Raw genomic sequence first — 26,594 nt, 5'->3', positions numbered from 1 at the left:
CCCTTCTGGAGCTTGATATAAAAGAGAGATAAAGAGCATGCCACCTCCATGGGTTTCTCCCAGCAGCTGCGGGTGCAGATGGTCTCACTTCTCCTTTTCATTCTACTACAGCAGAGTCTGTATTTCCTCTGAATTTTACCATTCCTGTTCCTTCATAGGAGTATTTACAGCAAAAAACGAAAGTGCAAACGTAGCCACCCAAGCCCCTATATATTGCATTTAAAAAATAAGGAGTTTAGTGACTATACATTAAACACCATCAGAAGCAGGCAGCTGGTGGTGATGAGCTGCTGATTCCAAGTCTTCTGCCTAAAACTGAGAAAGCACCTGAAAAAGAGAACCTGGCACAGTGGTTTTATCCTGCTCCTCTGATCATGGCCACTTACAATCACTCCTTTTGTTCTCTGGGCATGTAAGCAAGCGTGAAATAGCTGCTGGCACAAAACATGCTGCAAGGATGTCAAAACGACACGGAAAAAGGTTGAAAAACACACTTAAACTCAGCTGTGCGGCCGGGATGGAGCCCCAGCCCCAGCCAGGGCACACTCAGCATTGGCTTGGCAAACATAATGGGTTTGTAGGAGAGGAGAGAGGGAGCGAGCCCGAGGAACGTGCCAGGAGCTCTTTATTAGGAAGTGCAGAGTTACCAGCACTGCGGACATGGTGTGATGGGGTGAGAGGAAGTGGCCATGCTCCAGCTCAGAGCGCTGCCTGGACCCCACAGCTGCATCTCCAACCAGTGCCCCACAGCTGGATCATGCACCAGTCCCTGCTGCAGGCTTTAAGGGCAGACACAGCAGCATCTCTGCAGCTCCACAGGCGAGTTTTTAGAGGCAGGGAGCTTAACAGGATAAAAAGGTAGATTACTACAGGGACAACAGATTGGCGAGAGGACAATACTGAGGCAACAGCATGAGGTTCTTCACCCTCCCCATGTACCTATCTGCACACTCCTGAGCAAGGCTGGAGTTCTCTCGACAGCCTGAGTGAATCGCTATTTGTAACAAGAGGTGTTATAAAATGAAACAAAAGTAAAAACACCCCAAAACAGTGTGAATTTACATTATTGCTTTTAAAACTGTCACTAGAAGTATACTCTATTTATAAAAATAAGCTGCATGGAAGCACAGAATCATCAGAACCAAGCTCCTGTCAGCCTTGTGTGTTGATCTTTGAACTCTTTGTTCGAGAGGCCTGTTAAACAAACAGAGACTTTCTCAATCTCTCTCAATAGTGTGTATATAATTTAATATAGAAAGGACAAATACGCAATGTAAGACAGTAAATTACAAGTGGTTAATAAGTTCTGCAAATGTAATTACAGAAATGCAGTTATGGCATGATCACACATCCAACCTCTGAACCACCAGCTACTGAGAAAGACATTTGTAGCCAGCTGAAGGCAGCATTAATTTCAATCCCTTCCAAGTTTGATGTTAAGATGCAAGGTTTGTATAAATATACTATGAAAGTTTATATATATATATATACACACACACAGACAGAGAAAGAATGTTTTATTATGTGTATATATAAAATCACTTACTCGATGGAAAGATCCTCCCATTCTAGCTGCAGAACCATGATCTGGATAGAATTTGGCATTCCCCCCCCCCTTTAAAAAATGAGTTTAAAAAAGAAGAGTCAAGTTCTGACTCCCTGCACAGAATGGAACTGGGATGTGGTGTGCCAGAACCATGCCTCCAGCTCAGCAGCGCAACCTCGCAGCCTTTGGTTCTCTTGACAGGGTTTTTATACTACAGAAGAATATGTAGAGAAGCAGGATCAAAGCTGAAAATCCTGCATTTTCAACTTAAAAAGCAGGCAAATAAACCTGCAGATCTCCCATTCTTGAGGTTTTACACTTCGAAACGCCTGTCAAGAGAAGCCAGCGTAAGGAAGGCTGAAGGCATGGCTCCCTCGAGCTCACCACTCATTGCTACAATCATTTTTAAGGTAGTTTTTGCTAGATAATGCACTTCTAAATGTGTCTGTGCTTAAACACATGCTACAAAGACAGGCAGCACAGACATCATCTTAAAAAGGTGCAGACCCAATCATGTTCAATCAGGTTTCTACACCTTTGCCTCTGCTCTGGTAGCAAAGCTCAGGCAACTTTGGTTTTGTTTGTGTAACTGGAGAGGTGAACCCCATTCCTGCAGAGGATGAGAGCCCTGGCTCACCCTGCCCATCCCACTGCATCCAAAACCCCATTCCCTTGGCCAAGAAAGAAGTTAATTCAGTTTAAAACCTCACTTCCTAATAAAGAGAGGGAACAGAATGCTTTAGAAAGCTTAAGAAATCATTTATACACATGGTAAAAGAACAGCTACTCTTACACAGTGAGCAGCTGGTACCTTACAGAGTATTTGCCTATAGGCCCACCGGTGGCTGGCTTTGCCCAGGAGGGAGCAGAGCTGCTGTCACTCTCCTATAACAAAATGCAGGTCTTCTTGTCCTTGAAAGGGTTCTCAGAAGCTGGAATGCCCATTAGCAACGGATCTTTCTTGGCGTGTTCTTCACAGTAGAGCATTAGGTCTGCTGATGCTTTTGACACCTGCAGAATAAAGGGGGAAAAAGCCAATAAAATGGTGCTTTCCATGGTAACAGGATCACATGTGCTGCTGCTGGGTACAAAGCCCCTGTGTGTGATCTGTGTGTGATGTGTGTGGTCAAGGCCAGGCTGGACAGGGCTTGGAGCAAGCTGCTCTAGTGGAAAGTGTCCCTGCCCATGGCAGGGGTTGGAGCTGGAGGAGCTTTAAGGTCCCTTCCAACACAAACCAGTCTGGGATTCTGTGTGGGATGGCAAAGGTATCTGGAGATCAACACCCTCTCCAGGGCCTCATTTCCTGCAAAGAGACCTGGGTTCGCTCCAGCTTTACATGCAGGAGGAGGAAAGGATGAACCCTAGTTCTCTCGGGTTAGTGTGTGACTCCAGGCGGTACTGCCTGGCCCCAACAGGCCTTCTACAGAAGACTAAAAATAAACAGGAGGAGGTTCAAAATAATACAGCAGGTTTGTAACGAGGAACAAAGCAGGGACAGTAAACACAAGTGTCCTCAGATGACCTCGCAGCATGAGCTTGCAGCCCAGGCCCAGACCCCCACCCCCTGTGAGCTGGGCTGCACCCTCAGTGTGAGCAGCAGCTCAGGGAGGGGATCCTGCCCCTCTGCTGTGCTCTGGGGGGACCCCCCCTGCAGCCCTGATCCAGCTCTGGGGCAGCAGCACAAGAGGGACGTGGAGCTGTTGGAGCGAGGCCAGAGGAGGCCATGGAGATGCTGCGAGGGCTGGAGCAGCTCTGCTCTGGAGCCAGGCTGAGAGAGCTGGGCTGGGGCAGCCTGGAGAAGAGAAGGCTCCTGAAGGGGAGACCTGAGAGCAGCTCCAGTGCCTAAAGGGGCTGCAGGAAAGCTGGAGAGGGGCTTGGGACAAGGGCCTGTAGGGACAGGCCAAGGGGAATGGCTTGAACCTGCCAGAGGGGAGACTGAGATGAGCTCTTAGGCAGAAGCTCTTCCCTGTGAGGGTGCTGAGGCGCTGGCACAGGGTGCCCAGAGAAGCTGTGGCTGCCCCATCCCTGGCAGTGTTCAAGGCCAGGTTGCACACAGGGGCTTGGAGCAAGCTGCTCTAGTGGAAGGTGTCCCTGCCTGTGGCAGGGGTTGGATCTGGGTGAGATTTAAGGCCTCTTCTAACCCAAACCACTCTGGGATTCTACGACTAGCCACCAAGGCAGGGCACTGCTGCTCTATGGGTCTGTATATTTGGTTTGCTGGTCTTCAAAAACAGCTGGGCAGCAGTGCAAGGAACCTGGCAAAACATGAAAAGACACAAAAAGCCTAGTGCAGCAAATATCCCACCCCTGCCAGCTAGAAAAAAAGTGTGGTTTATTTTCTGCCTTATGTTAAAGGAATCCAGTTACTGCTACCTTCTTATCTTTCCAGTGTCCCTACATCTTCCCCTCCCTTGCAGATGTCATAGTCAGCCAGTCAAAGGATGGAACAAAATCCCACAATACGCAGGAAACTGGAAACTCATCCCTGCCTTCTGTTTCACCCATCTGAGCTGCACTTTGGATTTCGCTTTGGTTCTCTTACAAGTCTATAGAGCACCAAGCTCCCTGAGGATGCTGCTGTAAGCAGTGACAGGATTTAGATTTATTCAGGTTTGCTGGGCTGAAATGTAGATGTATTTTGAGAGGGAGAAAACATTGAACTGTAGGCACACACACAAACACACTCTGTTACCACCCTACACAGGGAAGGGGGAAAACATAAGAGAATAAAAGGAGGGGTGAAGGAGGATGTGCTCTCACCTTTATTCTTTCTATGGAGGCTTCTATTCTTAGCTGCTGGACAGTCCTTCGGGCCTGAGCGATGTTGTTGGTCGTGCTAGCTGTTTTGCCAGACATTTTCAGGCAAGTGGTGAAGTTCTGTTGTGAAAGACAGCAAGTTATTGTGCCAGAAGGCAGCAGGACACGTTCAACTGCTTTTACACAGAGGCAACAGTGCCACACTGCAGGCAAAGTGCTTTTCTTTTTCATGACTATCTCACACAGCAGCAGAGAAGCAGCTCAGGAAATGGTGCTCTGGAGCCAAAACAGTCTCCAGGAGAAATGCATTAGGTCTTGTGCATCTTTCTGCCCTGCTCTTCCCTGTGCTAATGGGTGATATGGGTTTGTGCATTGTGCTTTTCCCAAGCTGCAGCACAGCCACTGCTCCTCCTGCCACCTGCACAGGGCTGGATGCAACAGGGTCAGTCTCTGCACCAGTGGGATGGATCCAGCTATGGGAAGAGCCAGCAGGTAGGGCTGGGATGGAGGAGAGCTGCTGCCTGCCTGAGCAATGGGAGTGAGGAGCATCCTCCCTCACAAAGGAAAGTTTCATGGCTGGTTCCTGTCCCTGTGCTGAGCTGTTGCAGTGAGGAGGATGGGCAGAAGCACAGCAACACCAGCCGTGCCAGCTCAGTCTCTCCATCTCCTTCATCTGGGCTGCGTTTCAGGTCTTCAGCAGCTTTACAACATGTGAGAGGAAAACAAGAAGGCCAAGTTCAGAATGTGCTTCCAGCTGCTGCCTGCTCCTGTGTGCACACACATGGGGGGGTGTGGAAAAAATCCTGAGCTGCTCCAGGACTTTCCTTCTTGGGGTAAGAATGCAAAGCATCAATCCCAAAGCAGGGGCAGTGTTTGGATGGTGATCAGAAGGGAGGATGCTCTCCATTGGTCCAGACGTGACCTGAGCACAGCCCCAAGCAGCACAAGGGCAGGAGCCAAGCCAGGATGCCACATGCTTCCCTGAGAGCTGGACCAAGGATAAAGACAAGCTTCTGACCCCACCCAAAGTGCAAGAAATGAACCAGGCTCATGCATGTGCGGCTGTATGATCCCTGGCAGTGTTCTAGGCCAGGCTGGATGGGGCTTGGAGCAACCTGTTCTAGTGGTTCCAACCCCATGGCAGGGGGTTGGAACTGAATGAGCTTTAAGGTCCCTTCCAACCCAAACCAGGCTGGGATTCTGTGATTCTAGGAAGCTATTCAGATAGCCAGGAGTTCAATGAGTAGCTGGTTTAGAACAGCCCTGGCCTGTGAAACTGCCTTTCTCTGCCAGCCCTTGCACACAATTTCTAGCAGGACCATCCACAAACCCTGCTGCTTGTTTCCACAGATCCAGAGCAATAACTGGCTCCATAGTGCCGCATAAATCACTCCCTGCGTTACAGGTCCCAAAGTCCCATGGAGCTCCATCTGACCTTTCCATGTGCTGCGTGCAGCGTTTCCTCGCGTGCCTCAGGTTTCTCACACCTCCCACGGTGCTGGTGCCTGCCCTGCCAGCTGGATCAGCGTTATTCTGCACCCAGGCCCCGCTCCGGCACGCGCTGTTGTTTCCACACTGCTCAGCAGGGCCTGGGTTCTCAGCACTCTTCTCTCCCTCTGCACAGCGGACACCAGCAGCGCTTGGTGGTGAGATGCCACAGGAGCGGCACAGGGATGCAGCTATAGCTGGGGAACAGAAGGACGTGGGAAGACCTCCCTTGCAACAGCCTTGGGCAGAGAGCAGTTGCCAAGTGGCAGGTAACAACACCTCCTGCTCGCACACAAGGTAGGAGGGACAGTCATAATCAAACTGAATTAATTCATAAGCTTAGCTCCTGAAACAAATATTAAGAACATACTGATGACTCTCTCCAATGTCTGTGAATTCAAGTGGCTGTGTAACAGCCCCTGCTCAGCTCCCTGGCCAACATTCCTGTAACCCTTCCCAGGAAAAGGAGACAAGCACAACACGCAGAAACAGTTTAAAATGCTGCTCCAAATGATTGATTCCAGGGCAAATAAATCCAGGGAGACTGAGATGAGCTCTTAGGCAGAAGCTCTTCCCTGTGAGGGTGCTGAGGCGCTGGCCCAGGGTGCCCAGAGAAGCTGTGGCTGCCCCATCCCTGGCAGTGCTCAAGGCCAGGTTGGACACAGGGGCTTGGAGCAAGCTGCTCTAGTGGAAGGGGTCCCTGCCCGTGGCAGGGGTTGGAGCTGGATGAGCTCTAAGCTCCCTTCCAACCCAAACCATTCTATGATGATTCTATGAAAGCACAAAAGGCCTTTTGTACTTCTAGAGCCTTTCAGTGTGTGCCAGCTCCTGCAGCAGGAGCGGCTTCAGCCATTTCAGAAGCACGCTGCATCTGAAAACAGTCACCTTCCACTCCTCTCATTACTTACACACAGGGTTTCTGCACACAGCTACCAGGAGTAAAGCTGCAGCAAAGCAGAGGGCATTGAGCACAGCAGCTGCCCAGGCCAGCTGACTCACCCTGACTGTGCACACACAGCTTGTAAACCCTGGCTGCTTCACCTCCACCACAGCCCGGGCACTCATCCAGGCTTCGGTCCATGGCTGTCATCCACTGCCTCAGCTCCCACAAGCCCCTCATCGACCCCACATTTCCTCCAAGTTCCCTCTAGAGGGGTCACTTATGGACTGAGTTGCACATGGGTCACTGCTCACCACCCATGGAAGGGACTTAATGCAAAGCTTAAAGAGCCACCAAAGCAGCGTTCCCACTATGGCACTGTCTTAACCAAAGACACAGGCACTCATCCTCCCTCAGCACCCATTCCCCTGCTGCCCCACGGTGCTGCCTTAAGAGCAGCACGAAGGAAAGGAGCCAGGATTGTCTTCACGAAAGCAGCTCCCCCTCCAGCCCCGTGAGCCTCTTCCAGCCCTTGTTTAATCCATGCACAAGGCAGGAGGTCACAAATCCAAACCAGGAGCCAGTGCACGGCAGCTGAGACCCAGCACAGCATGCTTTGGCTGTCAGGAGGAGAGTTGAGATGCACAAGAGTCTGTAATACCCTCTCCATCAACATCACAACAGAAACTCTCAGTAACCCAGATCCAACACACTACAGTTGAGTTATTGCTCATCACAGAGCTGTGACACCCCACAGCACGTACACAGAGTATGCACCAGGAATTACTAATATTTGCAGCACCCAAATATTAAAAACACATTTTGAAGGCACATTTAGTGATTCAGCCTGCAAGTGACTCAAGAGCAGGAGGTGACTGACGCAGCATAAACACCTTTGTCTGGAAAAGGTCACAAATCTGATTGCAAAGGTTGCATATTCAGACATCCTGCTTGATTGCTGGGAAAGGGCAGGCTACTGGGATCACGGTTCTCCTTGTAAGTGATGATAGGAGGTGTATGTTGAATGCACGTCGTATTGTTTGGAAAACACAAAGTAAAAACTCCCTGGAATTCAAGGCAAAAGCCATGGCGCATTACCCACCTCTGACGTAAGCCCTGCAGTGCTCTGACTCAGACAAGGAGCCTCTTCCATTTCTAGTCAGTGACAGATCGGATGGATCATGACGGCTGCATTCTGCAGCACCACATGTTCCTTTAAAACAGCACTTGGAAACCTAACAGGAGTTAGCAGACATTTGGGGTATTTAACCCTGGCAGTGCTCAAGGCCCGGTTGGACACAGGAGCTTGGAGCAAGCTGCTCTAGTGGAAGGTGTCCCTGCCCGTGGCAGGGGTTGGAGCTGGGTGAGCTTTAAGGTTCCTTCCAAACTATTCTACGATAATCTGAGGAATTTACTCACTGAAAACTTCACTGTTAAGCTGGAGTTCCTCGAAAGGAAGTTTAAAAGGACACAGAGTTTGTAGGTTTTGTTGAACACTTCTTGCCTTTCCTGGCACACCATGAGAGCAGGCAGGGGATGCTCTGCTGCCACTGTCCCCTCTCAGCATGGCAAAAGAGCACCTGGGCCCAATTCTGCTCAAAGCAGAATATTAATTATTAGTATATACATGTATTAATATATTCAAACCTAAGTTTTGAGATGCCTTCCCTCTGAAAGCAATGGGAAAGTACCAGATTGAAGGCTTTCCTGGACCGGGGTTTTGTCACTTAACCCTGGTGTTCACTGAGGCCAACTGGCTGCAGAGTCCAACCAGGACATGTAAATGAGGCTTAACCTGTTTGTAACTCGTTCCACCCTCACAGGGAAGAGCTTCTGCCTAAGAGCTCATCTCAGTCTCCCCTCTGGCAGGTTAAAGCCATTCCCCTTGGCCTGTCCCTACAGGCCCTTGTCCCAAGCCCCTCTCCAGGTTTCCTGCAGCCCCTTTAGGCACTGGAGCTGCTCTCAGGTCTCCCCTTCAGGAGCCTTCTCTTCTCCAGGCTGCCCCAGCCCAGCTCTCTCAGCCTGGCTCCAGAGCAGAGCTGCTCCAGCCCTCGCAGCATCTCCATGGCCTCCTCTGCACTCGCTCCAACAGCTCCCAGCAGGAGTACAGGGAAATGACCCTGCTCTGGATGGACACCAAGTTCACAAGCACCAAGTGGGACCCGTGCAAATATAAACCAGCATCTTGGCTACGTGGAACTGAAATGGTAGGAGAAGAATTTAAAAGGAATTTCTCATGTTTAGGTCACACTCTTATGGAAAGATAATAGAGATGAGACTAGTGGCTACTTTGGGAAATTTACAGTGCAAGGAATACAGTGAGAAATCAGAAGACCCAACCTTTAGAGGGGTTTGATCAGAGTAAAACTACAGCATCAGAGCACTGCATTCACCCTGCCTACCATCACCAGCACTGGGAGTACCTGGCCAGAACCTCTGTGGGACCCTGGGACTGAGGCATAGGCACCCTAAACCCAACAGCTTCACTGTGTGCAGGTATTGTCCCGAAGGACTCACAGAAGAGGGTCAGAGCTGCCAAAGCTTCCCCATACCAGACAGGCTCATGAAAAATGAGACTTCCAGCCAAGAGCCTCCAACACACGCTGTTGGAGCGGATAAATGCAGCTGCTGAATTTGATAACAAACTCTGCTGGTGGGTCACAAACTGACTGCGAGTGCTCTGAAGTAATCACTCTGGAGTAACAAGCTGTTTCATATGGACACAGAAACATGGATCGACAACAAACCGAGCCTCAAACCCCATTCTAGACCCTGCACTTTTCACTTACTATACTGAAAAACTACAGTGTGGGAAAAAAAACAACTCAAAGCAATTCATTTCTATAGAGCAATGGATGAATCTCCAAGAAGAGAGTTCAAGTTCAACATTTGCCAATTCCTCCAATTTTAGTACTTTCCTTTTAAAGACATGAAGTTACAAATCAGTTACTGTAAAATCACAGGTTAAACCATTCTCCTCTCACATCACTGGGACAAGCCAAGGCTGACTCTGCTCAGCCTTCCCTTCTCCACCTCCGAGCCACAGCCCTAAACCCTTTTCTCTACTGGACAGGCTAGAGTGTCTCTGCAGTGCCTTCCCATCGGAGAGGGATGACCTGGTTAGGAAAGCGGCAGTGCTCATTTTCCCAGCTCTGTTAATAAATTAATGTTTTAAAAAATCCCCTCCAACAACCCAAACCATCACATTTGAAAATTAAATTGCTGTGTTTCCTCATCTCCAAACAAACACTGGCAGCATGACTTTAATAGTCCGCCTAAGGTTAGCACAGCTCTTCTGCAGGGAGATTTACAAACAACTAGGTCATCACCCACTAATACTGTTTTCTCTCTGGGCTCCTGGCAACCTACCCCGCTCGCTAAGCTCTGTGGCCATCTCAACCCCTGGGGTTTCTCACAGGGTACGTTCGGTTTCAGGCAGCACAAGAACCTGCAGAGAACTCTGCAGATTTGTATCAGGGGCGGCTGCAGCCCTGCAGAACTTGGGGGTTTGTGCTCTCAGAGGCCAGGGCAGGGATTCTGGGATAGGGATTCTCCAGGGATGTCTCCCAGGAGAATTAAGTCACCCTTTAAAGAAAAGAGCACTCAGCTGGGGAGGGCACAGCTCCAGTGTCCAGGAATCCAGCCTTTGTGCTCACTGCTTTTGGCTCTGGGCTGCCCAAAGGCACTCTTAGAGCCCAGCTCTTCCCATCACTTTCCTCTTTGGGATCTCGTGTCCTGCAGCACTCTCAGCCATGATATTCATTCGCTATTAAACACACCAAAAGCAAAGCTCCAAAAGGTTTTCCAGTTCACCACCAAAACATGGCTGGTGTGAGCTCAGGCTGCTCTAGGCAAGAGCTGACCTGGGAGTCCCCTGTGCCCACTGCTGCTGAAACACACAGTGAGTGACAGCCTTGTCCAAGAGATAAAGGAGGGCTGCCAGACCCAGGGATGGTGATGACAGAGATTCCCTAGCCCAGAGCAGCTGCGGGCATGGCTGCAACTCTCTCTGGGTCTGACTCATGGCCTAAAAAGAGACAACCAGTCCCACCAACAGCGTCCTCTGGCCATCGTGCCCAAGGCAAAGCCTTCCTGCAGAAAAGGCTCTGAAAGCACAGAACCCCAGCCTGGTTTGGGTTGGAAGGGTCCTGAAAGCTCACCCAGCTCCAGCCCCCTGCAGAGCACAGCAGAGGGGGAGAAACCCCTCCCTCAACCTGCTGCTTTGATTTCCATCATGCAGCTTTGATTTTCCCCTTCTCAACACAAGGGGACTGCAGGAGCAGAAGGGGGCAGGGAGGCAAACAACTGGAGGAACACTTTCCATTGCAGCAGCCATTAATCCCACCAGTATCCCTTGGCTTGCTGCAGAGCGGACCCACATCCAGCCCTCAAAGCACCAGGGCACACGCTGCTGTGCACTCGTGGTCACCTTTCCCCCCTTTTTCCCTGTTCATTCCCACTCCTGCTCTGCTTGAAAGTCATCAGAAGCTACAAGAATGGTTACTGGATGGGGAGGGAGCAAGGCTGCCAGTCCTCTCCAGGAACAGCAGTTCTGAGAGGCACAGCCTGGGCTCTGGAATTTGTGGGCAACAAACAAAAGGAGAAAATAAGCCAGTGGGAAGGCTTAGCTCATCCTTTAGGGAAAAATACCTTTCCCCATGGAAAACTGAGGACTTGGTTCAAAAGAGGAGGATGCTCACCAGCACATGAAACTTCCAATGCAATCCATACAGGCCATTCACCTGTATTTTTTTCCTTCTTATAACCAGCAGCAACACCTGCAAAGAGGAGGAGCTACCCCTTTTCCCTAGAAAATCCCTGTTTTTCAAGGCCTTGCCCTATTTCTTCCCAGAGGCTTTGGGGAATGAGGTTACCACACAGCAGCACCAAACTGGAGTTCCAACAGGGATAATTAAACACCAGTTTAATCCTTCCTTACTCTTTAAGATCTAGGACTTAGGAACCACCTGTTGAGTGAACATGTAATTAAATCCCCACTGCTGAAGTACACCAAGAATGGCCCAGCAGCTCTGCTGTGTGAGGAGCTCCCAGTTCACTCCAGTTATGTAAAGTGAGCTTAAACAGCAGCTCTGAAATCCAACAAGCAAGGGAATAAAGGTTCAAAAGAGTATCCTGTCATTATTTCTTTGGAAGTAAAACAGCTTTTAAGTTGGATAACCCAAACCTGTAGATCACAGAATCCCAGCCTGGTTTGTGTTGGAAGGGACCTTAAAGCTCATCCAGCTCCAACCCCTGCCACGGGCAGGGACCCCTTCCACTGGAGCAGCTTGCTCCAAGCCCCTGTGTCCAACCTGGCCTTGAACACTGCCAGGGATGGGGCAGCCACAGCTTCTCTGGGCACCCTGGGCCAGCGCCTCAGCACCCTCACAGGGAAGAGCTTCTGCCTCAGAGCTCATCTCAGTCTCCCCTCTGGCAGGTTAAAGCCATTCCCCTTGGCCTGGCCCTACAGGCCCTTGTCCCAAGCCCCTCTCCAGCTTTCCTGCAGCCCCTTTAGGCACTGGAGCTGCTCTAAGGTCTCCCCTTCAGGAGCCTTCTCTTCTCCAGGCTGCCCCAGCCCAGCTCTCTCAGCCTGGCTCCAGAGCAGAGCTGCTCCAGCCCTCGCAGCATCTCCATGGCCTCCTCTGCCCTCGCTCCAGCAGCTCCACGTCCCTCTTGTGCTGCTGCCCCAGAGCTGGATCAGGGCTGCAGGGGGGGTCTCCCCAGAGCACAGCAGAGGGGCAGGATCCCCTCCCTGAGCTGCTGCTCACGCTCCCTTTGATGCCGCCCAGGAATAAAACCCAGGAGCTCACTCCTAGCTCTGAAGTCAGCAATTTTTCGTCCTGAAAACAGAGTATGTGTATTGGGCAGGAAGGTGGCATTTTTATGGTTGCTTTTGCTCTATAAAGCTCCTCCCAAGGCTGAGCTGTACCACTGCCTGTGGCACAGTGCAGTGAGCTGCCAGCCAGGGCTCACTGCCTGTTCCTCAGAAGAGTAACCCTCGATCAAGCTGCACTTTGCAGCTCCTCTGCCTCCATGCAAAGGCTCTGTTGCACTCCTGATGGTGAGCAGCACCTCCCCCGCCACATCAGCCCTTACCCTGCAGATTCTCAAAGCTCTGCCTCAGGGGGAACAGGCACTGCAGGAGGCAAGCACTGCCTTCACTCACAGACTGGGTAAACAGGACACCTTGCACAGGCTGGAGAGGGTGGAATGAGCCAGAAAGCAGCAAAAGGGAGAGGAGCCGCAAACAAGTCAAGGTCAATCCTCACAGAGAGTGAGGAAGAAGAGTCCTGATGGCCCCTGGAGAGATTGTGCAAGGAGGGTGTGAAGACAGAGCCCCTCACCATCACCTGGGCTATTGCCCCACTACCACTATGTGCAGCAGGGCTGTTCTGGTGTGAGGTTCCCTGGGTCCTCTGGATGCTGCGAGTGCTTCTGCACGTGCCACTTTCCCAGGGCTCCTCTGGGAGCCGGGAAGGCTGGTGGCTGGTTGGAACTTGAATGCTGGTTGTGGGTTTTCTTACAGGGCAGACGTGGCTGCTCGGGAACGGGTTTGTCCCAACTTGCAGAACCCAAAAACTCTCCCAGTCCAAGCCAAGAAGCTTGATGTTGGCATTAAAGGTTGTAGCTGGGTGCAGAAATAAGCAACTCTATTCCGAGGCTGCATCATTGCAAAACCAGGTATGTCAGGGTGCAAGAAACAGGTGGCCAAAAGTCTCTGTAACTGTGGTATTTCATGGCCTCCATTTTTGAATGGTGAAGTCCCTGATGGAAGAATCAGTTGGAGGAATCTCAAAGTACCTGGCACTACCTCCAGCCAAACCACTCGCCTCTGTGCTGGAGCAGGCCTGGAGGGGAGGCAGTGTTCAGAGTCTCAGTGAGCGCTGGCACAAGCTCCCCCGGACCCTGCATGTCCCAGCATGCAGCGGTGCCTTTCCACAGCTGGAATGGGATGCAGGTTCCCACAGCTGGCTGGGAGCTCTCCTCTTCCCTGTGCCGAGGTCAAGCATCTCAGTGTAGGGCTCCAGCTGCTGCTGCTTGGGGTGGTTGGAGATCCCCAGGCCCCTTCTCCAGCACCAGCTTCTCTTCCCTGCACAGGCTTGTTGGCCCTGTGAGGTGATCCTCAGGGAGGGTGGGAGAAGCACAAGGTGCCCGACAGCATGAGGTGGGAGAAATGAGCATCCAGGGGATGCTTTTGCCCACCTCGTACCCAAATTGCCCTGGGGTGTACTGCCTCTCACCCCACATCAAGCATATGGATTCAGGGGGCCTGAAGGTGGTGCATTGGGTTGGCAGGACAAAGGATTTTACAAAGGACTTGGGAAGCCAGTATGCATATCCAGCATGGAAAAAGAGAGGAAGAATCAGCATGGAGGAAGCACAAGGGTGAGCAGCCCTGATCTGTCACGCCTGCCAGACACAGCCCAGCACACACCGATTCCTGCATGCATATCACATCCACACCTTCAAAGCAAACACTGTGAGAGTTATCCAGGCTGATCTTCCAGAAATGGGCACCCGCTGTCCCAGATGTAACCCTAATTAGAGAGCACTGGAATGAGGAGGGTATGTTCAACACTCCTCCTGCTCCAACCGGTTGCTCTGCTCGGAGGGAAGCAGCACCTCCAGCACAACAGCGCTTTTGGAGCTCACCCTCCCTTGCGCCTGTGCACGGTGAACCCATCGTGGCAAAGCTGCTCCTCAGCCAGCACCCTGCTCTGGTTATGCAGCCAACCGAGTCCTGCCAGCGGTGGGTGCAGCTAAAGGGAAAGCCCCGGCCCCAGCGCGGTGCTGACACCCAGTGGAAACCACGGCGAGATGCCCGTAGAGAGAAACTGCAGCTGAAATCACTTCCTTCTGCTCTGCTACTCGATAGAATGGAAAACAAAATCTGGCTAGCAGGAAAACACCAGAGCCCTGCCCTCAGAAAGTGGAACAGGGATTAGAGATGCTCTCTGGTCATTTCTTGCTTTATGGTACTTATAGAATTAGCGACATTGGAAAAGCCCTTTAAGCTCATCAGGTCCAACCATTCCCCAGCACTGCCAAGGCCACCACTAACCCATGGCACTGAGGCCCCATCTCCACAGTGTGTGCACACGTACAGGGACAGTGACTCCAGCACTGCCCTGGGCAGCCTGCTCCAACACTCGATGAAAGGACACAAGGTTGTGCGACATCAGCAAGCGAAAGACTCCGAGACACTCCTGCACTCTGCAGTGCTGAACGCTGTATCCACAATGCAAACTTCCCAGCAGAAACAGTGACCAGGATTGCCCTTAAGCTCCCTGTTGGCTCTGGGGGCTGCGAGCAGCTCCCTCGCTCTCCCCCTGCACAGCCCTAACCAAGGCCTGGGCAGCCTTCAGCAGCAAGGCTGTGGCTGCAGATGTGGCATTGCAGTGGCCAGGGAAAGGTTTCTGCTCCTGCCTCTGCAGCTACTGCAAACCAGACTGTTCACAGCAGTGGTGACAGTGATGCTACCTGGCTCCTGGCTCCAGAAGGACTGGAGGCTTGAACTAGATGATCTCTAAGGTCCCTTCCCACTCAAACCATGCTATGATTCTATGACTTGATCTATGACTTAAATAGCCATCAGGCAAGATTTACAATCACAGTACAAATATTTTATATGCACTGGAAAGTTTGGGTTTGGTAAAAGAAAGTAAGATCCTCCCCAGACAAAACCAACTCCTTTGCATTTTCAAGGATCGCACTATTGCCAGGCACACAGAAAAGCTGCAGTGCTTGCAGACAGTGTTATGGTGAAGGACGTGGATGCTTTGCGATACACACCCTGCACAGCACCCCAGCTGAAGTCATCAAGTAAACTCAGGCGCCCTAGAAGACTGAACTTTTGGTTTGCACAGAGTCATCTGGTCTTTTATACAGTCTGCACAAACACAGATCTTACATCTGATGTGAGCTCCAAGAAAATACCAAGATGGGGTTTTACACAGAGGAGGTATAAAAGCAAGCTGAGAGCAGGGGCCCTGCAAGCCTCAGCTCTGTTCAGCTGCCTCTTGCCTGGATTACAGTACACATCTGTGGATTAGAGGTTATGAAGGAACACAGGCTCTGCCAGTACCATCCTGCCAATCAAAACTAGGTTACAGCTACATTTTGGTTTTGAAGTTAGCCTCCATAGAGGGGATTCGGTCAAATCCAACTCACTTGGAGGAAAAGAGTAGTGGAAAAACCTGCTTTTATTTCCCTCTGTGTTTCTTCTGACTTAACTTTTTGTGTCTTAAGTACAAATAACAGCCATGGAAACTGACTTCTAGATCAAGGTTACTTTGAAAAACATCTGAGAGTTATTATTTCAGAGACATCAGCCTGAAGTCATTAGAAAAGAGAGCCTGTGGTCCCTAACAAACTGCAGCTTCTCCACAGGAGGTACCTGTTTCTCCCTATGGGGCACTACCCAGCTAACTCACACCAGAAAAATCATACACAAAGTACAAAGAGGCATTTGCAAGGAGATTTTTAGTTGTACCAAAATCAGTTCATCTTACAGCATGTAAAGCAGGAGCCGTACGTGATTAAAGCACCAGACTGGGAGTCACAAGATCCAGCTTGGCCTCAGGTTATGTGACCTTCAGCAAATTCTTCAGTCTGAAAGAGAGATAAAGCAGAGGACGGTGGTGGGAGATGCTCTGTGAAGAGCTGCTTCTCAGGTCACAGCCACTGAGAGGGTGCAAAGTACTTCACCAGCTTCTGGCTACATGGATTTAAGGAAGTACCTGTTCTAGGAATGGGCTGAATACAGGAAGACTGCATTCTAAGATGGTCAAACATTAACACAGTGAATACAGCAGTGATGAAAACTCACCCACTGTCCCTTCCTAACTGGTGGAATAAACAAGGAAAAGCCTAATACCTGTGGGAGAATCAGTTTCCTAAAATTACTAGTGTTTCTGCCTCCTAAAATTCGAAGCGAGAGTGGTCAGACAGCTAAAAATGGAGGTGGATGAGTGTCAGCAACCACTGCTGCTAATGCCTTGGAGAGCAGGGAGCAGCCAGCGCTGCACCAAGCCACAAACACAGAGCCTGCCCGGCTGCCATAGAGCCAGTGCTGTCCTTGAGGCCTCTCCTCCATAAAGCCTCCAAGGATTTTGTGTTTGTTCTACTCCAGACTGAAATTAAATCACTGGGGTTTGGGACTGGCCCTGCTGATTTACATTTTGCAAGAAAGAAAGGAACAAGTGTGTACTGGAAACTCACCTACATAGGAAGCCTTGCAACCTGTCCGGCGTGCCTTGATTTTATCGGTGCAATGATCCTGAAACAGAGCAAAATAGAAGTTGAGTACTTCATGGTGCAGAAAAGCCAAAGCTAAGAGGGGGCAGCACTTGTGGGTTAATTCTAGTCCCCAGAACTGCAGTATTTTGAGACTGGCCTCAGTGAAAACTCTACTTCAAACTTTTCTTATGGCAACCTCCCCTATTTCCCTTCCTAAGGACATCATGGAATGGTTCGAGTTGGAAGGGACCTTAAAGCTCATACAGTTCCAACCCTTGCCACGGGCAGGGACACCTTCCACTACACCAGTTTGCTCCAAGCCCTGTCCAACCTGGCCTGGATCACTCCCAGGGCCCTGAACACTTCCACTTCCCATTTGTGCTATGAAGATATCCACAGATATGGCCATGGGTAGCCAATTCCCTCTGGCACCTCCTAAATGTGAACAAAGCCAACAAGTCTGTGCAGCCTTTCTGCACCTCCTCCTCACTGCCACCGCGGCTCCTCCTGAAGCCCACGCTCTGCGGCAGAGGTTCCGCCCAGACCTACAGCAGGTGAGGTTCAGAGGCAGAGGTAGAATTGCTATTGGCTTTAGAACCAGTTGAACTACTCGGGGTAGTAGTTCCATTGAGTGCCATCATAGCTGGTGCTGAGCACGTGTGTTACTCTGCTCCCTGGAGACATCTCTTGAGCCTCCGCTGACAGATGCCAGCAGCTGGGTTTAAACCACAGGAAACACAAATCTGGGAGCCCACGTTTCCTATGGAGACCCCTTTCAGCCTGTCCCAGACAAAACCAGGACACACATTCAGAAAATACCTTGGAATCTGATCAGTCCTAAGCTGCACAAGTTCCTGTACCAGGTACTGTTCATTGCTGCAGGACTGGCAAATCCAGAGCACACGATACTTAACACCCTTCTTAAGTTTTCATTGTATAAAACACTATTTAAAACTAGAACTACGCAACAAAGAGAATCCAATGACGGCAGCGGTTTTCCAAGAGTGTTGGTCATGAATGACAGTGGAATTGGGCACCTGAAATGTACAACTGGGCATCAACCAGCGATTGAAGAACACCTGAGAGATTCCAAGGGTTTATTTGCTTAAAAACATGTATACTACAGTCACAGACCAAGTTGGCTGCCTTGATAATATGGGTAAAAGAGAAGGTGATAGAAAACATAAGGTGATAAAAACATAAGCTCCTGTGATAGCTGGTGGGGGACTTCATTGTCAGGTAAAGTTGTCTTTCTTTTCACTCACATTGCTTTGCTGCTGCATGAAGTTTAAGGACATGCACATTCAGTGCAATACACACAAATACATGTTTCAGGTTCTAAACCCAGAAATTAATAACCTAACACTGACTGGTAATTGCTATGTTAACCTTTCCTGTCATTTATAACAGCTTTAGACTGTTTTGTGTCCCTGGAGAGACACCCACTGTCAAATACAGTGCAGAACATGGATTAACTGCATGGGGTATTTACTAACCTGGCAAAGCTGCTGGGACACCGATAACTCATTAACCAGGGCACAGCAGGATCCAGGATTGCCACTGACACCTCTTGGAGGGAAACCAACTATCATTTGTCAGGGCAGATCTGGCTTCGAGCCCTGGCACTGCTCAGCAACAGGCCCAGTAACACAATGAGCCCTGAGATTGACCAGCCCCGGTATGCATGAAATGCAAAGCTGGTTCCCGGCACAGCAGATTCCCAAGGGATGGCCCTTAACAAGGCAGAGAGGTGGAAATTTCCCCTTTATAAATCACACGCCATTTCTCAGGATGGAAACAGCATCACCGTTTTAATAGCAGCAGTTAAAGTCATTGTGTGGAGCAGGGAAATAAACTGCATTGGAAAAGAGACTCTGTCACCGCAGCCAGGGCTTGTCCCAGTGCCAAGCTGTGCTTTCCACATACAGGAACACAAATAAATCAAGCCCAGAACCCTCTTTACACACGTGACAACTGTGCTGTGCAAAATAGGGGGTTTAATGGGAAAACTTCTGCTCTGCTGATACGTGGCTTCTCCCTCCAGTCACATCCCTGAAAATTGTTAAGGAACAGCAAGAAGAACGTTAATCTGTTACTTCTGCTTCCTGATGGAGTCAAAACACAGATTCACATAGAATGGTTTGGGTTAGGAAGAGACCTTCGAAGGTCATCTAGTCCTACCCCATCTGTAAAAGCATCTAACAAAGACATACAGCTCATAGAGGCCACTTTCACCCTGGAGCCATGAAGACTCAATACTCCTGCCTAATCCAAGCTCCTATCAAATTAGTCATAGAAACCCACAAACCCAATGTTACAAGGATAGTTTGAGGCTGGTGTAATGCACCCCCTCTGCGCTGTATAGCTGGGGTGTAAGTGTGCAGAGGTCAAGACATCCTTTGGAAGGAATAAATCAGAAAAGGGTGCATGGGAGGGAAGAGATGAGGGAATACCACTGCCAAATGGTTCTGAGACAGCATCCCGAGCCTACGTCCTCCTGCACAACAGGCCCCGGCAGCCAGCTCCAGCCGGAGCATCCCTGTCTGCAGGATGAACCCCTTGCAAGTTTTACAGTAAGGCAAACCAGATTCAGCTGGGAAGATGATGGTCCATCTTCCAAAACTGTCAGTGACACTTTCTGCTTATCCCAGCTCCACACTTAGACCAAAAAGCCTGACTTCTTGGGGAGCTGAAAATATGCTTTGAGATCTACTCAAACTTATTCACAACAACAAACAACAAAACAACAGTATTCAATACCTAAAGGGGTTACAAGAAAGCTGGAGAGCGGCTTTGGACAAGGGCCTGTAGGGACAGGCCAAGGGGAATGGCTTTAACCTGCCCGAGGGGAGACTGAGATGAGCTCTGAGGCAGAAGCTCTTCCCTGTGAGGGTGCTGAGGCGCTGGCACAGGGTGCCCAGAGAAGCTGTGGCTGCCCCATCCCTGGCAGTGTTCAAGGCCAGGTTGGACACAGCGGCTTAGAGCAAGCTGCTCCAGTGGAAGGTGTCCCTGCCTGTGGCAGGGGTTGGAGCTGGATGAGTTTTACGGTCCTTTCAACACAAACCAGGCTGGGATTCTGTGATTTTACTTACAAACAGCGCCAACATTGTTAGGGCAGTGACCCTGGCGGTTTAACGCCTCAGAGGGCTGCAAAGCCTCAGCCTTGGTTGGAGTACATAACAACCTTGTGAAGCACGAAGAGTTCTTACGAGAAGATGATGATGCAGGAAAACAAGACTGGCTGAAAGATCAAGGCTTTTTGTCAACAAAAATAATTCCCTTCCACTTAATCTCTCAGAAATGAGACTTTCTGTTGCTTAACACCCTCCTTCTCTGCACCAACAGACCCTTGCCTGGTGAATGAAGTTGGAGATGCTTTCGGAATTATTTTGTCTCAGACACAAAGGCCTCCTGGGCTTTTTCAGCACTGCCACACGACTGCAAATCCCTGTTTCATGCTGTTTTACATTCACCTTGAGTACTTCCTACAACAGCACAGCTTTCCAGAGAGGACAGCTTCTTGTCACAGTGTTTCATAAGGACAACTGATGAGGGATATCAGCAAGAGAGAAGATCATTAATACAAGATTTTGAAAACACATGTAAAGCTGCCCCACACTACAGCACAGAATCCTTCATAGGAGCTTTGTTTTTCTAACACAAACTCTAATGAACAGCCCTGGGACTGAATTTCTTCCATGCCACTGTGATACAGCAGCATGCAAGAAATGGTGTAAATGCCTTTGGTATCTGCTTATGTTTGGTCTTAAAAACAGAAAGGCAATTTTCTTCTGGAAATACTCTGGCTGTTTATCAGGATGATTGATGACATGGCAAAGAACCTTCTTTATTAACTGCAAAGGTATACATAGACACATTGAGTTCAAACTGCACCAGTCACTGAGGAGACTGAAGTCCAAAGACCTAACAACAGAGGCCAGAAATCTAAACATATCCAGCTCAGGAAAGGCCCCTCCAGGGACAGACTTCCTACATGACAACTAATTATAAATGAAAACTTAAATCTATAAATGGTTAGAATTCCTGTTTCTGCTGAATAAGCCATCTCTGCTGCCAGGCCACCTTTATACCTTCTGTCACCACCAAGTCCCCTCTTGCAGCTCTTCCCAACCCTTCCTGCTCTGCAAGCCAGACCCACAGCACAGCTTTCATAGCCATAGCAGTTTCCCCTAGTTCTCAGCCCATGCTTTTCTCTTTCCAATGATACTGGAGCTAAGGCTCAGGGGAGACCTTAGAGCAGCTCCCAGTGCCTAAAGGGGCTACAAGAAACCTGGAGAGGGGCTTGGGACAAGGGCCTGTAGGGACAGGCCAAGGGGAATGGCTTTAACCTGCCCGAGGAGAGACTGAGATGAGCTCTTAGGCAGAAGCTCTTCCCTGTGAGGGTGCTGAGGCGCTGGCACAGGGTGCCCAGAGAAGCTGTGGCTGCCCCATCCCTGGCAGTGTTCAAGGCCAGGTTGGACACAGGGGCTTGGAGCAAGCTGCTCCAGTGGAAGGGGTCCCTGCCCGTGGCAGGGGTTGGAACTGGATGAACCTTAAAGTCCTTTCCAATTCAAAACCACATTCTGTGATTCTATGATTCTATATCCACCAGTCCCTCATGAGAACATCCTACACCTTATCCTATGCTTTGTGCTACAAGGGCAGCGCTGGGTCCTCCAGCATCATCTTATGACGGAAACTGGGAAGGGGTTTAATTCTTGCTCTCCTCAACTTGAAGCACCAGAAAACCTTTTCTTCTCCTCATAGCTAATCCTATACCCCCACTATGATTAGCACAGCAAGCCTGGTCCTTGCTTTGAGCTGAGCTGATTAAACAAGAGGAGATGACCCCATGCCAATGCACGAGTCCCAGCGATCCCACAGGAGCCAATATGGCACCAGCTCTTGTACGTGGTCTCAGGATCTGCAGCATCCCAGAGGCTGCATCCCACAGCCATCAGCTGTTGCAGTACAAATAACCCTTCTAACACACTTGGTTTCTTGTTTTATTCTGAAACCCCATCACATGCCAAGATGCTGATATGGATACAGGAAGCTGAGTATAAGCACATTGCCTGTTTGACCAAACACGAAGGAACATGACTAAAAATACAGTCAGTGGTGTTCCCGAGCATCACAAAGCTACAAACCCTTTCCAACACTGCAGGGCCCAAGCATCAAAGAACTTGCTGATGTGGGGTACACCATACCCTAGATCTCAGGTTTAAGGACCTTCTCATCCCCATGGACACCCAGTTGAAAGGGGCTGAGCAGCTTCGCAGTATCGAGCTCTACATCATGGTCCATGGGAATGCTGGATCCCCCCACGCTGCCTCTTTCTCTGGGGATGGATGTACCCACATTGTGCTCCCACCTCCAAAAAACCCATAGAGAATCCTAACTCAGTCACTGTGAGGACTTCTATCACTCCCCTGCTCTTCATGCCCCTCTCATTAATCCTTGCAAAATACAGCATGAAAACCTTTTGCTCATGCCAGTAGGATTTCCTCTTCTCCCTCCCTTCTGCCTTACTTGATAGGTTACTGCTCAGAGCAGGAGACGTGCTTTGAGGAGAGGTCACAATGCTGACAGCAAGGGGCACACTCAGGTTCCAAAAAACGAGGTCTAGTTGTGTAATATTGCAAAATCCAGAAAATAGCTGCACGATTCCAGCAGTGATTAATGTGGAGCAAATCCCCAGAGTCCCCAAACATCTGCAGCTTCCATTTCCCAAGAAACAGCTAGTCCACAACTACTTTCAGGATCTGGGAAACCTGCTTTCCTCTTCCATTACAGCTTAAGCAAAGTTTCCCTACCAATTCCTACCTCCGCACAAGGGCTTTTCTGTGCTAGAAGACACGACCCACGAGCCCTGCCCACTTCTATGGCTTTTTGTAAGCTCAGATGAACTTGCAGCAATACAATCCTCCTGGGAATGCTGCTCCATAGCTCAGCCAAAGCTGTGGTGGTGTTTCCCATGCTAACTACATGCTGCTTGGGAAGTACTCCCCTGCATCCCCACGGAGCCAGCTCCTGCAGAAATCTCTGCTCTGGCACTGGGGACAAAGTGAAAGGGCCAAGGGTGAGGACTTATGAGACTGGGCCACAAACTTCTGGAGCAATTTGAATTGCATTTTGCAACAGAGCCTCATCAAAGGGTGATGCATCAGGGATTGGGAAGCTTTGGGAAGGAAGCACATTCCCACACTGCAGAGCTGTCGTGTTTAGCATCTTCCACAACAGACTCAGCGTTCAAGCAGGAACTCGATCTCTCCAGCACTTGCAGGGATCATGGAGCCATCACTCCAGTGCTGTTTGCATCCCTGACCTTGCTGTAGAGAACTTCTCATAAGCCTGGCTTAAACATACTGAGTCTTTTGAGAAACAGAGCTTAAGAAATTAAGAATTTACAGTATTCATTTTAAAAGTTACTATATACAGAGAAACATCAACTTGAAGCAAAAGAAGTATCTAAAACCTTCATCACAACTCAATATTTGCACTAAGTATAATACCAGCAAGATCAGAGATGGCGGCAGTGGTTCTGCTGTTTGGAAGCCCTCAGAAGCTTCTCCAAACATCAGCACAGCTCCAGTTTACATGATGTTGGCCCCCTCAGCCCAGTGAGTACAAAAGCAGCCCTAGATGCCATCCACTGCTATCCTCTAGAGTTTATTTGCCGCTCTAGTGCTTGATTAAAGATACCCTACATGACTGCAACAGGCTCAACACAAGGATGAAATACGGGATTGAGAAGTCATTAACTACATCCTAATCCCTCAATCCCATTTAGTGGCACTGCAGTAGCATATACCCCAACTGCTGTCCAGTGCTTGCTAGTTACTCACTGAATTTCATTCCTAAACAAATTTCCAACCAAGATAAATGCAAACCAGTAACTCATCACTGATGCTGTTAGCTCCCAGTCCATAAAAATGCCAGCTAATGGGCTGACCAGTTCCTGGGAATTCAATTTGATAAGCTGTACTAATCAAATGGTTTTCTTGATCATCAGAACTAACGAGGCACAGCTTCCTACATAACCAGCCTGGCTTCCTGCGCCCTCCCTGGCTTTGGGATAACCCCCACGTCCATCTCCATTGTGTTTGCTGTGACAAATCCCCCCCCAGGCTGAAGCCACGTGTCAATGTGTGTCCCACCACCCTTCCTCAAGCAGTGACAAGACCCCAGTGCCCCCCCCCCCTCAGTGGGTCAGTGCTAGTGAGGGGAAACGGAGATGGATGGAGCAGCCTGGCATGGGTCCTCCTTCCCAACAGCACCAAGCTAAGCACACATTATACACCCCAAATCCCTACTTGTTTTTCGGGAGGGGAAAGGGGGGTTGGAACTAGATGATCTTAAGGTCCTTTCCAACCTTAACTATTCTATGATTTAAGCTCCCAATAGAATATCGCAATTTAAAAGTGATTAAAGTGAAGTTATTACAGCAGCGGGGTGTGTAACCCCAGCCCCAACACGAAACCTCCCCGAACAATGACGCTCACCGCTAATTAAACTGCTTCCCACACTCATCCCACAGCTCCTCGCACATGGGAAAGTGTCCTCCGTCAGCCAGAGCCGCCACCGCCATGGGAAGCCCGTGGCCTGGAAGGGTGGGAATGCTGGAACACTGGGAACGTTACAACACAAACTTTAAGTGATTTATCCAAAAGCTGGGGCTCTGGCACTTTGTGTTCCCGGCCTTCTGTATCCATCCCATTGGATAGAGCAGGAATGCCGTTTGCTCCTGCAGAGACCATTCCTCAAGGGAAAGGCTTGTTTAAGCGTTGTTTTTAAGGAATTAAGCATGTTTTGTGCCTTTCCGGAGCCACAAACAACTTGTTGAACCACAGCAAAGCGTCTCCAAGCTCCACACTGAGCCTCTTCCCTCAACGTCTCCTCAGGAAGGACGGGAAATGAAACAAAAACCACCACAAAATAACCCAAAACAACCTCAAAACTGCCCAGGCCCAGCCCGCCCCGCCGGGCCCAGCACTGCCCGCGGCCCAAGCCGGGGGGGCTCAGCGACAGGCGGGGCCCCACAGAGCACCGAGCGGCCGATCCCCGCCCGCGGAGCCCCCGGCCCGGGGCCCGTTTCCCGCCCAGGCCGGCCCCAACTCACCCCCGACGCTGAAGTCCTCCGCCCGCAGCGCGTCTCCACGGGCGACCGGAGACTGCGGGTTGACCCCGCCCACCGACCGCGCAGACCACGCCCATCTCCGGGGGCGGGGCGGGGCTTGCGCAGAGGTGGGCGGGGACAGACGGAGTGGGCGGGGCTACGCGGCTCCCTGCGGGCGCGGGTCTCGGCATCCCTGAGGAGAAGCTCCCCATGACCCGGCTTCAGTGAGCGCTTGAGCCCAGAACCGCCCCGTGTGCTGGGCTGCACCCCCAGAGCGTGAGCAGCAGCTCAGGGAGGGGATCCTGCCCCTCTGCTGTGCTCTGGGGAGACCCCCCCTGCAGCCCTGATCCAGCTCTGGGGCAGCAGCACAAGAGGGACGTGGAGCTGTTGGAGCGAGGGCAGAGGAGGCCATGGAGATGCTGCGAGGGCTGGAGCAGCTCTGCTCTGGAGCCAGGCTGAGAGAGCTGGGCTGGGTCAGCCTGGAGAAGAGAAGGCTCCTGAAGGGGAGACCTTAGAGCAGCTCCAGTGCCTAAAGGGGCTGCAGGAGACCTGGAGAGGGGCTTGGGACAAGGGCCTGTAGGGACAGGCCAAGGGGAATGGCTTGAACCTGCCCGAGGGGAGACTGAGATGAGCTCTTAGGCAGAAGCTCTTCCCTGTGAGGGTGCTGAGGCACTGGCCCAGGGTGCTCAGAGAAGCTGTGGCTGCCCCATCCCTGGCAGTGTTCAAGGCCAGGTTGGACACAGGGGCTTGGAGCAAGCTGCTCCAGTGGAAGGTGTCCCTGCCCGTGGCAGGGGTTGGAACTGGGTAAGCTTTAAGGTCCCTTCCAAACCATTCTAGGATTTCCAAACCCCATCACCCACCAAGCCCTACAGAGACCTGCAGGTAACTGATGTGCAAAGTGCCTCTTCCAGATCCACAGGAGATTACACAGCCAAATCCAGTCTCCCTTGCTCTGAAGGCCAGATTCAGCCCTGCCAACAGTTTCCAAATGGAATATGATGGGAGCAGTGTGTGCCCTGGGCCCTGGAGCACACACACCCCACAGGGTGTTGTGCAGAGCATCCCAGGAACTGGACCAGGAGCATCCCTGTTCCCCCACATAAGGAATGAGCTGGGCATTCTACAGGATTTGTGGGAGCATGGGGAGGAGCAGGCCTGGCCTCTGCGAAGACTTGTCTGCTGCCCAGACAGGCCTAACGTGCCTCTGCTTGTGGGATTGAATGCTTTGATGCTGTGAATTGCTTGGGAATACATTTGTCTACGGAGCAGAGGAGGGCGTTGATTAATGCTTAAATACCGGTTGCCGCCTGGGAGCCTGCAGGAGCACTCCATAGAGCAGGTGAGGTTTGGTCTCAGCCTTGGTTTTATACCAGATTCGTGCTGTTAAACTCCAGGAGGACACAGGAACATCCAGGGTTAGGTATTAGGAAGCTCTTCCCTGTGAGGGTGCTGAGGCGCTGGCACAGGGTGCCCAGAGAAGCTGTGGCTGCCCCATCCCTGGCAGTTTCAAGGCCAGGTTGGACACAGGGGCTTGGAGCAAGCTGCTCCAGTGGAAGGTGTCCCTG

At 50.7% G+C, this 26,594-nt stretch overlaps 1 protein-coding gene across 1 annotated transcript; it reads right to left on the bottom strand.

Annotated features, from left to right (window-relative positions):
- Window positions 1-1,500: 1,500 nt before the first annotated feature.
- On the bottom strand, window positions 1,501-25,111 carry GNG12 (G protein subunit gamma 12). Its single transcript, XM_080623155.1, has 5 exons — window positions 25,033-25,111; window positions 16,893-16,950; window positions 16,184-16,283; window positions 4,307-4,423; window positions 1,501-2,557 (listed from the first exon to the last, which is right to left on the bottom strand). The coding sequence occupies exons 4-5, from the start codon at window positions 4,400-4,402 to the stop codon at window positions 2,432-2,434; spliced, it is 222 nt and encodes a 73-aa protein (XP_080479281.1). The 5' UTR covers window positions 4,403-4,423; window positions 16,184-16,283; window positions 16,893-16,950; window positions 25,033-25,111; the 3' UTR covers window positions 1,501-2,431.
- Between the last annotated feature and the right edge of the window lie 1,483 nt (window positions 25,112-26,594).

The sequence above is a fragment of the Psittacula echo genome (genome assembly GCF_963264785.1).
Source record: "Psittacula echo genome assembly, chromosome: 7".
Taxonomy (NCBI): domain Eukaryota; kingdom Metazoa; phylum Chordata; class Aves; order Psittaciformes; family Psittacidae; genus Psittacula; species Psittacula echo.
Note: the sequence above shows the minus strand (reverse complement) of the source record. Positions and strands in the feature narration are given on the sequence as shown.